This window comes from Electrona antarctica (genome assembly GCF_951216825.1).
Source record: "Electrona antarctica genome assembly, chromosome: 22".
Lineage (NCBI taxonomy): Eukaryota > Metazoa > Chordata > Actinopteri > Myctophiformes > Myctophidae > Electrona > Electrona antarctica.
In genome coordinates this window covers 38,178,255-38,193,536 of record NC_136805.1, presented here as the reverse complement: position 1 = coordinate 38,193,536, position 15,282 = coordinate 38,178,255, and the positions used below count along the sequence as shown (strand labels likewise).

At 45.3% G+C, this 15,282-nt stretch overlaps 1 protein-coding gene across 7 annotated transcripts in view; it reads right to left on the bottom strand.

The window, feature by feature from the left end:
• LOC306915214 (neurexin-1a-like) overlaps positions 1-15,282 on the bottom strand; it is a gene marked incomplete at both ends in the record, with an annotated part of 158,034 nt that overhangs the window by 95,678 nt on the left and 47,074 nt on the right. For 6 of the 7 annotated variants that reach the window (XM_079492489.1, XM_079492488.1, XM_079492487.1 and 3 more), the window contains 2 exons: positions 948-971; positions 3,195-3,496. In XM_079492489.1, the coding sequence (XP_079348615.1) occupies positions 948-971; positions 3,195-3,496 (326 nt within the window). Of the gene's footprint in view, positions 1-926; positions 972-3,194; positions 3,497-15,282 lie in introns of all 7 variants that reach the window. The other variant, XM_079492486.1, reaches the window with a different exon arrangement.

Here is a 15,282-nt window from a genome sequence, read left to right as displayed (position 1 = left end):
TATGATGGAGGAGTTAGTTTGGTTTGAGTGGCGGTGGTGGTGGTGGCGCGGGGCTGAATTTGCAGGGCTCGTTAAAGATCACACACATATCGATGTGTATGTAACACGCACACACACACGCGCGCACACACACACACACACAGACAGATAGGGTGTTAGATGGGTTTAGCGTAAGGGCTCATTCCACACGTATACAACACGTACACACACACATAATAGCTAAGGACATGCGGCCTGCTCCTCTCGCCGCGGCGTGCGACGCGGTGGTGAGGGGGTCACGGGGGCTGTGATGGGAAAAGGGAGCGGCGGTGCTTTGGCATGAGGAGGATGACACACGGCTCAGAGAGGCAGCATGGAGGCGCAGCAGGCATGCAGCGTTGCAGTGTGGAGGAGGAGGAGAGATTGAGAAAAAAAAAAGGCAAAAGGAAAAAGGGAAAAAAATACATTTCTCAGAGGGGAGGGGAGGGGAGGAGAGGGGGGCCTCTCTGTCCGTTTTAACGGCCCTGAGTGGGAGAGAGGAGGACGGGGGGATTTCAGGGCACGCCATGCAAGGGTGGGGTTGGTGGGGGGGGGGGGTGGTACGGGGCCAATTGCGTGCAGGTGTGAGCGAGCCAATCAGGTGACTCCTATTACATGTCACAGGGTGATGGGGGGTGAACGAAAGAAAAAAGGAGGGAAGGAGACTGGAGAAAACAAGTGGTTGGCAAGGAGAGGGGAGGGTGAGAGGGACGGGGAGGAGTGGGGGCTTATTCTGTTATTAAAGCATATAAAAGATTACCAACCACGGTTGTTCCTTTATCTTTTTTTTAATATATATATATATAGATTTTCTTTTGGATTTTAGTTTTTGACGTCTATAAATGGCTCAAAAAAGGAAATAGACACGGGGCAAACCCAAACTAATAGACAATTAGAATGATATCTACCGAACAATGGAGTTTGTTTACCATAGCGTGTCCAATGCCTGAGTGCTTTGTAGGAAGAGGGGGAGAAAGGAAAGCAAAATACTGTGAACAGAACAACTTTTGGGAAATATAAACGGAAGAGAAAAAGGAAAAGAAAGAAGGAGAGAAAACAAACGAGAGAGAGAGAGAGAGAGAGAGAGAGAGCGAGAGAGCGACAGAGAGAGAGAGAGAGAGAGAGAGAGAGAGAGAGAGAGAGAGAGAGAGAGAGAGAGAGAGAGAGAAAAAGAAAGAAAGGCTCTGGCGAGGTTAGTAGGTTTGTTGGAGTGGCCTCAACTAGGAGAAGGGCACAGGTTAGGTTAGTAGAATGACTCATTCAATGGATGAAGGTTAGTTAGTTTCACTAGCAAGGTTAGTAAAGGTTAGTAAGTCAAGGTTAGTAGTACAGAGACAGGCAAACAGGAGAGATAGGCAGAGCATAATGGGTGCATGGGGCCGCGCGCACGGTGCCAGCCCTTCTTCAATGTTCATTTATTTTTCTCACGTTCACACAGAGGAAAAACCGTTGAGTGTCCATGTAACTCAGAGAGAGCGTTTAAACGGACTGTTCGCCTCTTCTCTGAGTTACACGAGTACTCAAGATCTTGCCTCGCCAGCCACACGTCCGCGTTCCCTTTCCATACACACACACACACACACACACACACACACAAAACGTGCACTCAGAAAGAAATACGTACACACAGTAGTACGCCGTCACGCCGTCTCGGAGGAAGCACTCACCCAGTAGTGTTGAAAGCAGTATAGCTGGTCTGTCTGTCTGGTGGTTTTAAACCCACTGTAAACTAAGAGCTAAACCTCAGATACGCTCGTATTACCACAGCCTCGACGACAACAGCTGATCAGTGATTAATATCCCAGCAACAGACAGACAGACAGACAGACAGTGGTCTGGTCTGAGCTGACACACCATCCTGTCCTGCTCACTCATGGCTATATGACGCGATATCAATTATACAACCGAACACACACAAAGACATTTCTCGAGGCACTGTGACTGCACTCTGAATGGATTTGTCTGCGACGTTTGACTGACTCGTCCCCGCTTCCTCCATCTATCGTTCCATCTATATCCCTCCATCCAGACATGCCCATTCATCCAAACGTCCCCCGTCCATCCGTCCCTCGACAGAATCAATTCACCTATCCATCCGTCCATTAACCCATTCTGGGCGGGAACCCCTTTTGGTGTAAGCATTATGTTATGCTTTAGCTATTTAAAAATAGCAGATCTACAAGCTCATAGCGCGCCACCGAGTGGCGCGCTACGAGCTTGTAGGTCTGCTATTTTTGAAAAGTCGAAGAACGACTGACACAGAAACATAGCTTTTTCAGAAAACTGTCAGGATGTAGAAGACATTTTTAGAATCTGATCTCAGGTCAAAATGGGTTAATCCATCCATCCATCCATCCATCCGTCCGTCTGTCAGTGTATGGGCCACTGTACGCTTCACTATATAACCCCTCAGGCATACTGTACAGTGTACCTCACACACGGCTCATCAATATCCCTCCGTATGTCTCGTCTGCCTCGCCTCTTTCCACTATACTCTCCTCTCCGTTACAGTTTAGGGCATTTAGCAGTTGCTCTTCTTCGTCCACAGCGACGAACAACACAAGGTAATACGTCAAGCGCATATACTGTAGAAATACAGTCATCAAGGATCAAAAGTAAACCAATAACCTATTGTCAGTCTAACATTAGAAAATCCATAGAATATACTCCGTAGAATAGAGGGTATGCGTGTGACATCATGATCAAACCAGGAAGTTATGCAGGAACGCCTACTGAGTGGCAAAAAACTACTTTCTGGCCTTGACAGCCCATACATCCACACAGAAAAGTCTTATCTGATTGCATTAAACAACATTAAACAATGTTAAACTCACTTTGCCTGTTGCTTTGCCACTCGATTTGCCACTCGATGACCCATTCACTTTAAGCATGCGCAAACTCTCTATACACACCTCCTCTCTCCCCTCCCCTCCTATATCTCCTCTCCATTCCTCCTCCTCTCTCCTCTCCCATCCCCTCCTATATCTCCTCTCCATTCCTCCTCCTCTCTCCTCTCCCCTGCCCTCCTATATCTCCTCTCCATTACTCCTCCTCTCCCCTGGTCTCCCCTCACCTCCCCTACCTTCAACCATCTCCTCCTCCTCTCTCTCTCTCTCTCACTCTCTCTCTCACTCTCTCTCTCTCTCCGTCACCCTGGTCGCCTGGCCGGGCGTTACCTGTCTCAGGTTGCGGGTGACCTTGACGTCGTGCCAGGAGTTGTCGTTGAACTTGCCGTTGACGGGCTCCACCAGGGCCTCGAAGGCGCCCGAGCCCAGGTTGATGACAAGCGACACGGCGCCATTCTTGAGCGCCAGGTTGACGTAGTCGGCCGACTTGCCCGTGTGCAGCATGAGGCCGTTGCGCTGCAGCGTCTTGAAGGAGAGGGTGATCTCGTCGCTGCTCGACTGGATGGGGCTGGGCGACAGGTCGTAGCAGAAGTACTCCGAGCCCTTGAACGTGGCCACGTACTCCTCGCGAGCTGTCGGGGGGGAAGGAAGAAAAGTAGGAAGGAAGGAAGGAAGGAAGGAAGGAAGGAAGGAAGGAGAGAACGGGAAAGAGGGGAAAAACGTGAGTGCACAAAAACGTTACATTTCACATTTCGACGCGCTGGATTTGCGCTCTGAGCTTACACCATCTGTGATCGTTTTCTTCCTCCCCGTACGCTCACAAACAGTGCCGTGGTGTGTGTGTGTGTGTGTGTGTGTGTGTGTGTGTGTGGTGTGTGTGTGTGTGTGTGTGTGTGTGTGTGTGTGTGTGTGTGTGTGTGTGTGTGGTGTTGGGGGGGGGGGGGGCTCTGGGTAGGGGGGCTTAAGGGTCTTAAGCCTCGGATATGTTGCTGCCAAGCTACTGATCTCTTATTACCGTTTTCCTTTTTTCATTTCATATATATTTTACGATCTCCCTTCAGTCCCTGATATTATTCAGCGAATATAGTGAAACAGAGATGATGCCGATTATATAGCGGGACAGTCGGTGATCATGTGGTGTTTAGTCTGACGACAAGAGAACAGTACTGGGATCATATTATATATAGTGTCTGTCTCAAACTTGCCCTCATTTGCTCTCAATGTGTGTACACAGTGGTTTGACACTTTGCTCACACTGCACCAATGTGCCAGGAATATGGTTAGAACTATAGTGGGAAAATAATTTAATTAGGCCTGACCTCAAAAATTAAAAAAAATCTCCTAAATCCTCCAGTTTTCTGAAATAAATATTTTCACGATTTTTTAAAAATAGCAGATCTACAAGCTCATAGCGCGCCACTCGGTGGCGCGCTATGAGCTTGTAGATCTGCTATTTTTCAATAGCTAAAGCATAACATAATGCTAACACCAAAAGGGGTTCCCGCCCAGAATGGATTAAAGCAAGGGAACTCATTTTGTTAAACTAAAAGTGTTAAATAGGCCTATATATCTAGTCTATATTTTGATAGTAATCATTGCTATAATATAGACAAACTAGATAGAAACCCAAATTTCAAGCCGGGATATCAATTTGATCCAATCAGGAGAGAGAACTCATAACAGGATACAGTGTAAACAAGTGGAATTGGAAGTGATGGCACAAAGAAATGAACAATCAGACGTGTGACTGGAACACTCTAAAATTGATGAATGGGAACTCTCTCCTGATTGGCTAAAACTGGCAACGCATCTGTAAATGTGTTTTCTGTTTATTAAAGAGGAGAGAGAGACGGGGAGACCCCGGTTACCGAAAAACAATGATTACTATCATATCACAATATGTTGCCATAACATTTTAACAATGATTACTATCACAATATGTTGCCATGACATTTTAACAATGATTACTATCACAATATGTTGCCATGACATTTTAACAATGATTACTATCACAATATGTTGCCATAACATTTTAACAATGATTACTATCACATTATGTTGCCATAACATTTTAACAATGATTACTATCACAATATGTTGCCATAACATTTTAACAATTTTTTTTTTAGTTTAAACAGAACATCACACTCGTGTGATGTGAGGGGCGCCTGGTAATGTTTGTTTAAAGTGCTCTAAACAAACATTAAAAGTCCATAGACTTGGCTGCCACTCTATGTTTGTTTAAAGGCGTAGTGCAACGGAAATGGTGGACATAATTTTGAAGTATCAAACGGTTTCAAGTTGAAACACCGGTCTGAATTTTCTGAACCAATCAGAGCGTTGCATCCCTTCAGGCGATGGGACGGTAGCTAGGGAAGGTTGCTATGCTATACGCAGCGCATGGTGTGTGTTTGTTTACAAATCAGATAAACGGCCATGCTGTACCATGTTTACTGTTATGTGGCTTATTTCTACCCTATAATGTTTTGAGATACATATTTTAGCGTGATGATTAAGTTGAAACCGAGTAATACACTGTCTGGATGTTATCTTGAATGGGAATAAAAACGGAGGATTTCTGTAATCAGTAGCAGCTGTGCTGCCAGTGCTGGACGGATGCGGAGATATGGGGAATTAAACGGGTGAGCTTCATTTTTATTGGCTTTTATCGATGTGGGCCTCGACACGTCATCACGCAGCACATTTTCGTTTTCAGGAAGTAATACAAAATATATTTGTATGGACTTTTGATATAAAACACACAAAAATGAGAATTTGTCCATTTTTTTGGCCTCCATTGTTAGGTATGCCCATATGATGACCACGGATATGGTCTAAAAGTGTGATTTTTTTTTTCATTTCACTACACCTTTAAAGTGCTCTAAACAAACATTAGAAAAGTCCATAGACACGGCTGCCATACGACGTCATTTTAGGAGCCAGGCGGCTAGCGCTCCTCAAATATATCACTTACCCCACCTTTAAGACTGTATGTCATGAATGGTAAATGGAGCATTTATATAGCGCCTTTATCCAAGGCGCTTTACATAGACCGTGCATTACATTCACCCATGCACACACCGATGGCGGCGGAAACAAGGCACCAACCTGCACATCGGGAGCAATCAGGGGTTCAGCGTCTTGCTCAAGGACACTTTGACACTAACTCTGGGGGAGCCCACAGGGATCGAACTGGGAACCTTGCGGTTCCCATCCGGCTGTTCTACCGACCACTCTAAACGCTGAGCCACTGCCGCGCCATGTTGTGTCATGCTACGCAAGCTAACGTAGGCTACTACTAACGTTAGTTAGCTGGCAACTGATCAAACACCGTAGCAGGCATAAATTAGCATTTTAATTCTGCCTTGGCTTACAGTATCGTGTCACTTGTGGTTTGCTGCTCTGATTTGCTTGGTCATACTGTTCATATAATACTGTACATGGGTTATTTGTGATTTTGTTCCAGATTCATATTTATTTTTCGAGACACGGTGAACACTGTTCCCATTCAGATATCTTTATAAAGGAGTAGGCAACACTGTAGACCTAATATAATATAAAACTAGTGCTGTCAAAGTTAACTTGATTAACCCATTTTGACCTGAGATCAGATATCAAAATGTCTTCTACATCCTGACAGTTTTCTGAAAAAGCTATGTTTCTATGTCAGTCGTTCTTCGATTTTTCAAAAATAGCAGACCTACAAGCTCGTAGCGCGCCACTTGGTGGCGCGCTATGAGCTTGTAGATCTGCTATTTTTCAATACCTAAAGCATAACATAATGCTAATAATGCTACACCTAAAGGGGTTCCCGCCCAAAATGGGTTAATCACAATTAACTCACCGTTATGTTAATCGCGATTAATTATGTTTATCGCATATGTATCTACAGTATTATAGCCATTTGGCCTATACAGTAACTGTAGTTCAGGACACGGCTCCCTCTGTCAGTTATGTGTTGTGGATTTGGTCACAATGCAGATCTTACAGTACCATTACTGTCAATTTACTCTTGTTCAGGTCCATATGTTAACGAACCGCATAAGCATAAAGGCCGACACTACAGTATGCTCCTATTACCATGTACATTTAGCAGATCATCATCCGCTATACGGACATCAGCGAATAAAGTATACCATGTGGTTTCTGGACAATATTATGTGTCCTTGCTTTTTTTTGCTTGTGATTTCCAATAAATAAATACACATATAACCTTCACCACAAGGTTTGATGAAGGGCTTATACGATGTTCTTTCACTATACTTTCAGGCGTAAGCAATGCCCAAGGCAAGATCATTCTTTAACCCGTTCTGACCTGAGATCAGATTAAAAAAAATGTCTTCTACATCCTGACAGTTTTCTGAAAAAGCTATGTTTCTATGTCAGTCGTTCTTCGGTTTTTCAAAAATAGCAGATCTACAAGCTCGTAGCGCGCCACTCGGTGGCGCGCTATGAGCTTGTAGATCTGCTATTTTTCAATAGCTAAAGCATAGCATAATGCTAACACCAAAAGGGGTTCCCGCCCAGAATGGTTTAAGAAGAATACTGATGTTGTCTCTGTGTGTGTGTGTGCCAGTATAAGGATCGAGGCTGAAGGGTCCATGGAGCTATTGTTATAATATAGATAACGTTAAACAGAGCTGACATCTTGTGACATTGTGATAAGCAAGAATCTTCTCCACATATAGTTGCTTTTAGAGCACAACCTTTTCATTAATCATTTATGGCTATATGGGCAGATAACACAAGCACACAAAACACACTGCTTTAGTACAATACTCCTTCCTAACCTAAAAGGACCCCCTCACTGTCCTGGTTTTGCCCTGCGTGGGTGGTGTTTTATATATGCGTGTATTTCTCTATTTTATATTGAGTGAATGTCTGTTGTTGAGAGGCGCTAGCCCCTCCTATATACAGATTTGAGATACAGGTTTGTTTTTAGTTCAATGTTTGTTTTAAAAACGCCATTGACAATAAAGAGAATTGAATTAATGTTTGTTTTGTCACCGTTTGTTTTACATCATCATTACATCACCTAATCATCTTAACCCCTTTTGGTGTTAGCATTATGTTATGCTTTAGCTATTGAAAAATAGCAGATCTACAAGCTCATAGCGCGCCACCGAGTGGCACGCTACGAGCTTGTAGGTCTGCTATATATATACCACTGACATAGAAACATAGCTTTTTCAGAAAACTGTCAGGATGTAGAAGACATTTTTAGAATCCGATCTCAGGTCAAAATGGGTTAAGATGATAAGAGCGCCCCTCACTTCACACGGGTGTGATTTTATATTATACAATACCCCCACTCCGGCATTTATAATGTACTCCTATTGTATTGATGTCCCAATGCAATCTCCGGAGACCAGGTCTGTTTCTACGTGGAACTCCATATTTCGTCAAAATCTGACCTTATATATGACAGGATCTCTATTTAAAAGATGATCCCCACAGTGTGAGTGGCTTAGGGTCACTGGCAAGCTACTACAGTAGTTTATCATTTTTTAAGTTTTGTTCATACATTTCCAGTTATCGTCAGTGCGTAGAAATGGCGTCTGCCAGCCAGCGGAGAATATGACAGAAAGAAAGAGGCTGAAATCCAGCAGATGATCCAGGAGAGACGAGTGAAGATTCAGGAGGTCAAACGCTCAGTAAAGCTCAACAAGAAGGATGCAAACGCAGAGATGAAGGGCCGTGTGAAGGTCTTCACTGCTCTGATCAGCTGCATTGCGAGAAGCCAGGCTGAGATCAATTGATATGATTGAACAGAAGTGGGAAAACAGCAGAGAAACCGGCTGAATTAATTAAGGCTTCATCAAAGAGCTGCAACTAGGAAATCACTGAGTCGGAGAAGAGAATCTCTGAGCTGAAGCAGCTCTCACACACTGAAGACCACCTCCTCCAGAACCTCTCATCCATCAACACCCCTCCACCCACCAAGGACTGGACAAAGGTCAATGTCCAGCCGTCTTCATATGTGGGGACTGTGAGGACAGCTGTGTCTCAGCTGGAGAAGACATTCAGTCAAGAGATGAAGAAGCTGTGTGATGCTGAGCTGAGGAGGATACAGCAAAATGCAATGGATGTAACTCTATAGATCCTGATACAGCACAGCCTTATACCTCATCCTGTCTGAGGATGGAAAACAAGTGAGTCATGGAAACGCATGGAAGAATCTCCCTGACAACACAGCAAGATTCTCTCCGTGTCCCTGTGTCTTAGGAAGTGTGTCCTCATGGCGGCTGTGGCTCAGGAGGTAGAGCAGGTCGTCCAATGATCCATGGGTCGGCGGTTCGAATCCCGGCTCCTCCTGTCTACATGTCGAAGTGTCCTTGGGCAAGACACTGAACCCCAAATTGCTCCCGATGTGCTGGTTGGTACTTGCATGGCTTCTGCCGCAATCGGTGTATGAATGTGTGTGTGAATGGGTGAATGTAATGCATCTATGTAAAGCGCCTTGGATAAAGGTGCTATAACTGCACCATTTACCATTTACCAGGAAGGTTTTACTATGAGGTTCAGGTTGGAGGGAGGACTGAATGGGCAACAGGAGTGGTCAGAGAGTCCATCAACAGGAAGGGAGACATCACACCGACCCCCAGCGATGGTTACTGGACTATATATGGGTGAGGAATGTAAACGAGTACGAGGCTCTTCAAAATTCAAAAACATCCAATGGCAGTCCCTCAGTCAAATTTGGTCACATATACACAACTGAGGGGGACACCCGTGGTGCCCTGGCCTGACCCACAACTCCATTACGCCTATATATGGGTATATCGGTCTGATTCAGCGGTTCTGGGCAAACCGCCACTCTGACAGTGCACGCCGGGCGCCGCTCTCCCTCGGGTCCATGTGGTGGTGATAAACGCAAAGAGTTGCTAGTTGCTATTTTTTGAGGGGAGCTAGCCCCTCCTATATACAGCTTTTGTCCCCCCACGTCTCATATTTGCCATTGATAATGAAAGGAGAAATTAGGTCATAATATGTGCCTCAAATATGACGTAAATTTGTGGCAACACAAACATTAAATGCCATTGACAATGAAGGGGGAAATTTACGTCATATGTAGACGAGCAAATCGGCTAAACCAATCACATTAATTCCGTTGTTCATGAGATGATGTATGTATAATGATAAGAGCGCCCCTCACTTCCCACGGGTGTGATTTTTTGGGATAATAATTTAGAAAATAAATATTACAATCTAAATGAAATGGCCTCACAGATCAGGCCGTTTACTGTTTAATGGATTCATTTTAGAACATAATGGCATAGTTAATTCTACCCGTTTTAGACACAGATTACTATGTTTATGGGCGGCGGTGGCTCAGGGGTAGAGTGGCTGGATGGTAACCGCAAGGTTGCCTGTTCGAACCCGGGCTCCCCCAGAGTTAGTGTCGAAGTGTCCTTGAGCAAGACACCGAACCCCAAATTGCTCCTGATGTGCTGGCTAGTGCCTTGCATGGTTTCCGCTGCCATCAGTGTATGAATGACTGTGTGAATGGGTGAATTGATCTATGTAAATATAAATGCACCATTTACCATTTACCATTTTATGTTTACTAATTTCTCTTAACTGAAAAATAACTAACATATTAATCATAATGAATGAAATATAAGTAGTGCTTTTGGATTTCTATGTTGAACACAACATCTAATTGAGAAAACCTTCTTACGGGGGAGGATTCCCCAGGACCCCCTCCAATACTATAGGGGGCTAAGCCTCTCATCTTTAGGACAAGGCAACAGTAACGCCACCCCTGTTGACAAAACAAAATGGTGGATGATGGACGGCATCATGGGAGAACCCATGAGCTGAGTGAAAACAAAGAATCTTCCGGGGGGGGGGGGGGGGGCCTTGCGCCGCGTCGATTTCATTTGGACATGCAGCAACAAAACAACAAAGACGCGTTGTTTATATCGTCGAGCAACCCCCTCCGTCGCTGCCAGGGAAAAGGAGATTCTTCCTTTCCCGTATATACATACATACACATACACCTCTAATCGGTTGCACGGAGAGAGTGGCGTATAAACAAGCTTTGATCATCCATGTGGGCTGGAGATTAAACGGCATGGATTGTGTGCTGCAGCAGCGAGGGAGAACCGGGCGGTGAGTCGACTGTATAGCGTTCCAAACTCGTTATGGAACCTGCCATCATCTCGCCTTTTGAAATAAAAAGCTGCGCCGGCAATCCAAAGCGACCCGCACTTTGCTTGACAACGCGGCTGGCTTTTTTTTCCGCGTGTGACATGCCGTACAAACTCGTCGTGTGTATACTGTGCGTGTGCGTGTGTGTGTGCGTGTGCGTGTGTGTGTGTGCGTGTGTGTGTGTGCGTGTGTGTGTGCGACTGTGCGTGTGTGAGAGTGCGGGGGCGTGTGTATGCGTATATATTCGTTCTGCACACGTGTGCTGCATGGAGAGAAAGAGGCAGAGTGAGAGAGGGAGGAAAAAATGTTTTCTCCTTTTTAAATTCACTTCTTTCAAGGCTGAGTGACGGCGAGGATGAGGATGAGGAGAACGACTATAGCACCTATATATAATAAGCATCATGCCAGACCACAGCAAGCCAAGAGATCGGCCAATCGGAATTCACGATGCAGGCAAGAGAGCCAATGGCGACTTACCGTGCGAACCCTCGTTGACCTGCAAGGACACTAGACCAAGGTTTTGCAATCCATCATTCTTAAGTTCACGCACTCTTATCTGCACGCACGCACGCACACGCACGCACACGCACACGTACGCACACGCACACACAGTCCTCCACACCCAACAATCACATAAACACGTATACACACATACGCAAGCAAAGAGGCACAATCACACGCCTACGCACACGCGCACAAATCTGCGTGCGCTCGCAGAATAAAACCTATACCATAGTATTGTTCTGGCATACACAAGCAGGGACGACACCATCTCTCTTTCTCTCTCTCTCTCTCCCTCCAACCATCCATCCCCCATTACCCCTCTCTCTCTCTTCTCTCACCACATCCCTCTATCTTTCACACTTCCCGTTCCCCCCCCCCCCCCCCCCCCCACAGATCTAGGCTGGCCTCCTTTTCACTGCTCGCTGGTTGCAGCCTTCTGCGTGAGTCGACCGCCGTTGGCGTAGCCACCATCTTCATGGGCTCGCGCTAATGATGGGAACAGAGGGGGGGACTACAGTGTACACTCAACTATACACTGTGAGTGCAGGGTCAGGCTGGAGTGGAGTGGTGGAGAAAGTATATACTCACATGCTTTCACTTAAGTAAAAGTATGCATGCTGCAATGTAAAAAAAATACTCCGTTACAAGTAAAAGTCTGGAATTCGAAATGTTCTCGAGTAAAAGGACAAAAGTCTCGTCGTCAAAATGTACCTTAAAAGTCCTAAAAGTAGAAGTACTTGGAATGTCCCATTTCACAAGTTCAAAATGTGTAAATGTCATTTGAAAATAGCCCGATCTGCAAGCTCACAATGCGTCGCGATGCGACGCATTGTGAGCTTGTAGATCGGGCTATTTTCAAATGGCTGAAATGTATATAGGGCTGAAGTGGTTTATGTATGAATTTGTAATAATCTAAATCTACAAAGTAACTAGTAGCTCACGTTTTCAAATAAATGTAGTGGAGTAAAAGTACAATATTTGCCTCCGAGACGCAGTAAAAGTACCTGAAAATTAGAAATAGTCAAGTATAAAGTACAAATACCTCAAAATTTTACTAAAGTACAGTACCTAAGTAAATGTACTTATCCACCACTGCCAAGAGGAATTCTGCAGGCGACTATGAACTGTACGGGAGACTTAGTGACGGGTGGGCGGATGGATGGATGGATGGATGGATGGATGGAGTAGGGGGGGTTGGCGGTGGAAGCGTATAAAAGCCTGAGTTAAATGCGCGTGGGTGTCGCGTATAAGGGCCGATTCATACTCCTATTTTACCGCTGTTTCGGCGCTGTAGCTCGTCAGAAATTTTCAGTAGCACCGAAGAGCCGACTTTAGGACGGTACCCGCCCCCCCGAACCTCAAATGACGTCACATTGTAGGCTCTACAGAGCCGAACCGACTTTTATTCGGCTCTAAATAGGAGTATGAATCGGCCCTAACAAAGAATTCAAGACCTCGGATTGGATTTTATAGATACAATTTATTTGGTCATGAACCACTTTCATTCCATTCCAAGTGTGTAACACAACGTGTTACACTTTTTGGTCATTAACCAATTTGGTAATTAACCAGTGCCACTTTCAACATGGTGTCCCCCATTTTGGCCGCATGGCATTATTAGGTGAAACGTAAAAATAACGCAATGATGAAATAATGTTTTTTTTTTAAATCAAACAATTTCTACATTTTCAAAAAGTATGAGATTGGCAATTTGAACCATTCGTCATACAACAGTGGTACAACCTATAACCACATAGGTACCTGCTCCGGGGCATGTCATAAAAAAGGTTGAATATTCTGCCAATCGTCAACACGACACGTGCTTTGTAGAAAGATAGGAGATTTTGGTGTATAGTGAAAACGGCATGGGGACAGCCAGATATACAGACCATGCAGGGTCTCAACGGAGCATATGTATGGGCTTTAATTGGTTACGGTATAGAGGCAGGCTGGGGGGGGGGGGATAAGGGAGACAGGTGCACACGCAGCAGCAGCAGAATCAGCCGTATACTCGACTTGACACGACCAGAAGATAATAATAACGACGGTATGGTATACAGGAGGAGCGGAACTCAAAAGACGTACGTGTGTGTGTGTCGGCGAGGCGCGCTAAAGCGCCTCTTTCTGCCTCTGCGTGTGACGGACGAGAAAAAAAAGAAAAACCCTTTAAGTGTGACTGCCAATACGTGGGCACGTCGACGTCGTTGTCGGGGCAGAGAAGACCTCGTATCTCCGTACTTCGACGTGTTGTGTTTGTTCGTGAATTGACGGATTTGACGGCCTATACTACTTCATCATCCAAGAAAGAATGTATACTTGCTGCACGGTGCACAATGCGCAATCTCAAATTGTGCAGCACTAGTTGGCTGTCCAATTAATTTCAGTTACTCTTATGGTTTTTTGCTTATGTTTTTTCGAATAAATATTTTCAGGGGAAAGAAATGAGAATCGAGAGAAAAATCGAGATTCACATTTTGAGAAAGAGTCGTGCAGTACACCCCAAGACCGTCGCAGAAAAGCAGTGGAAAATATAGCCGATCTACAAGCTTGTAGATCGGCTATATTTTCACCATTGTTATGTAATCATAACACTACAGTATGCAATCATTTTTAAAAAACGGAACTGTTTCGGAGATACAAGGTTTCGGGGTCGACATGCAGCCGCCGAGTGCAAAAAGAACGTGTCGCTTAGCCAGCGTGCATGCGTGCGAGTTCCTCCCCTCCCAGCATATATGTTAATTAACTGTGTGTGCCTGAGGGACACGTGCGACACAGCGCGTCACGCAGCCTTTTCCCCGTGTGTGTGTCATGTGTGTATGTGTGTGTGTGTGTGTGTGTGTGTGTGTGTGTGTGTGTGTGTGTGTGTGTGTGTGTGTGTGCGTGCGTGTGTGTGTGTGTGTGTGTGAGAGAGAGATAGGGGTGTCGGGGCGGCAGGGAGTTTGTGCCTTTTTTTTTCTTTTTTAATGCGGCGCGCGTGAAATGTGTGCGGGGGTGCGGTTGCCTGGTCTCTGTAAATATTGGTGTATTGCTGTCAGAAAAGCTATTACCAACTCAGGGCCCCAGGCTGCTCTTTACTGAGGGGGGGGGGGGTGAAAAGGGGGGAGGAGGGACGGGCACGCGCACAAACACACAAATACACACAAACACTGCAATAGCCACACACACACACACACACACGCTTAATACGATCGCGCGTACGGTCACAACTGAGCGCACGCGCAGGCTGTATATGTATGCGACGCAATCGCTGCGACACACACATTCCCACGCACACACACACATGGTTGTAATACAGTACTACACTCTTGAGGACAGCAAGAGTTTTTCGCCTGGTATACCTACATCCCGGTTGTATATGAATTCACAGGACCGGGTTGATATGGAAGGCTACGACATTTAATGACAAAAATAGCTGAAAAACAACGCGACACCGGCGTGTAACTATATGAGCATAAATAACTCCAATCCTAAACCCTAAACCTTAACATCTAAAATGTCCAATCCCAATCCTAATCCTAAATCCTTTTAACCATAAAGAAACAACAAGCATTTATCTTGTGAGGGACTATAGGGGGGAAAAAATGGTGGTCACAATGTCTATTTCTCTAAAATTATACTATACTATACACTTGTTGGGGACAATCTGGCCCTCACAAGTATATAGTAACACGCACACACAGACACATACACACACACACAAGCAGACACGGAGATGAGGTGGGGGGGGGGGGGGGGGGGGGGGGGGGGGGGGGGGGGGTCG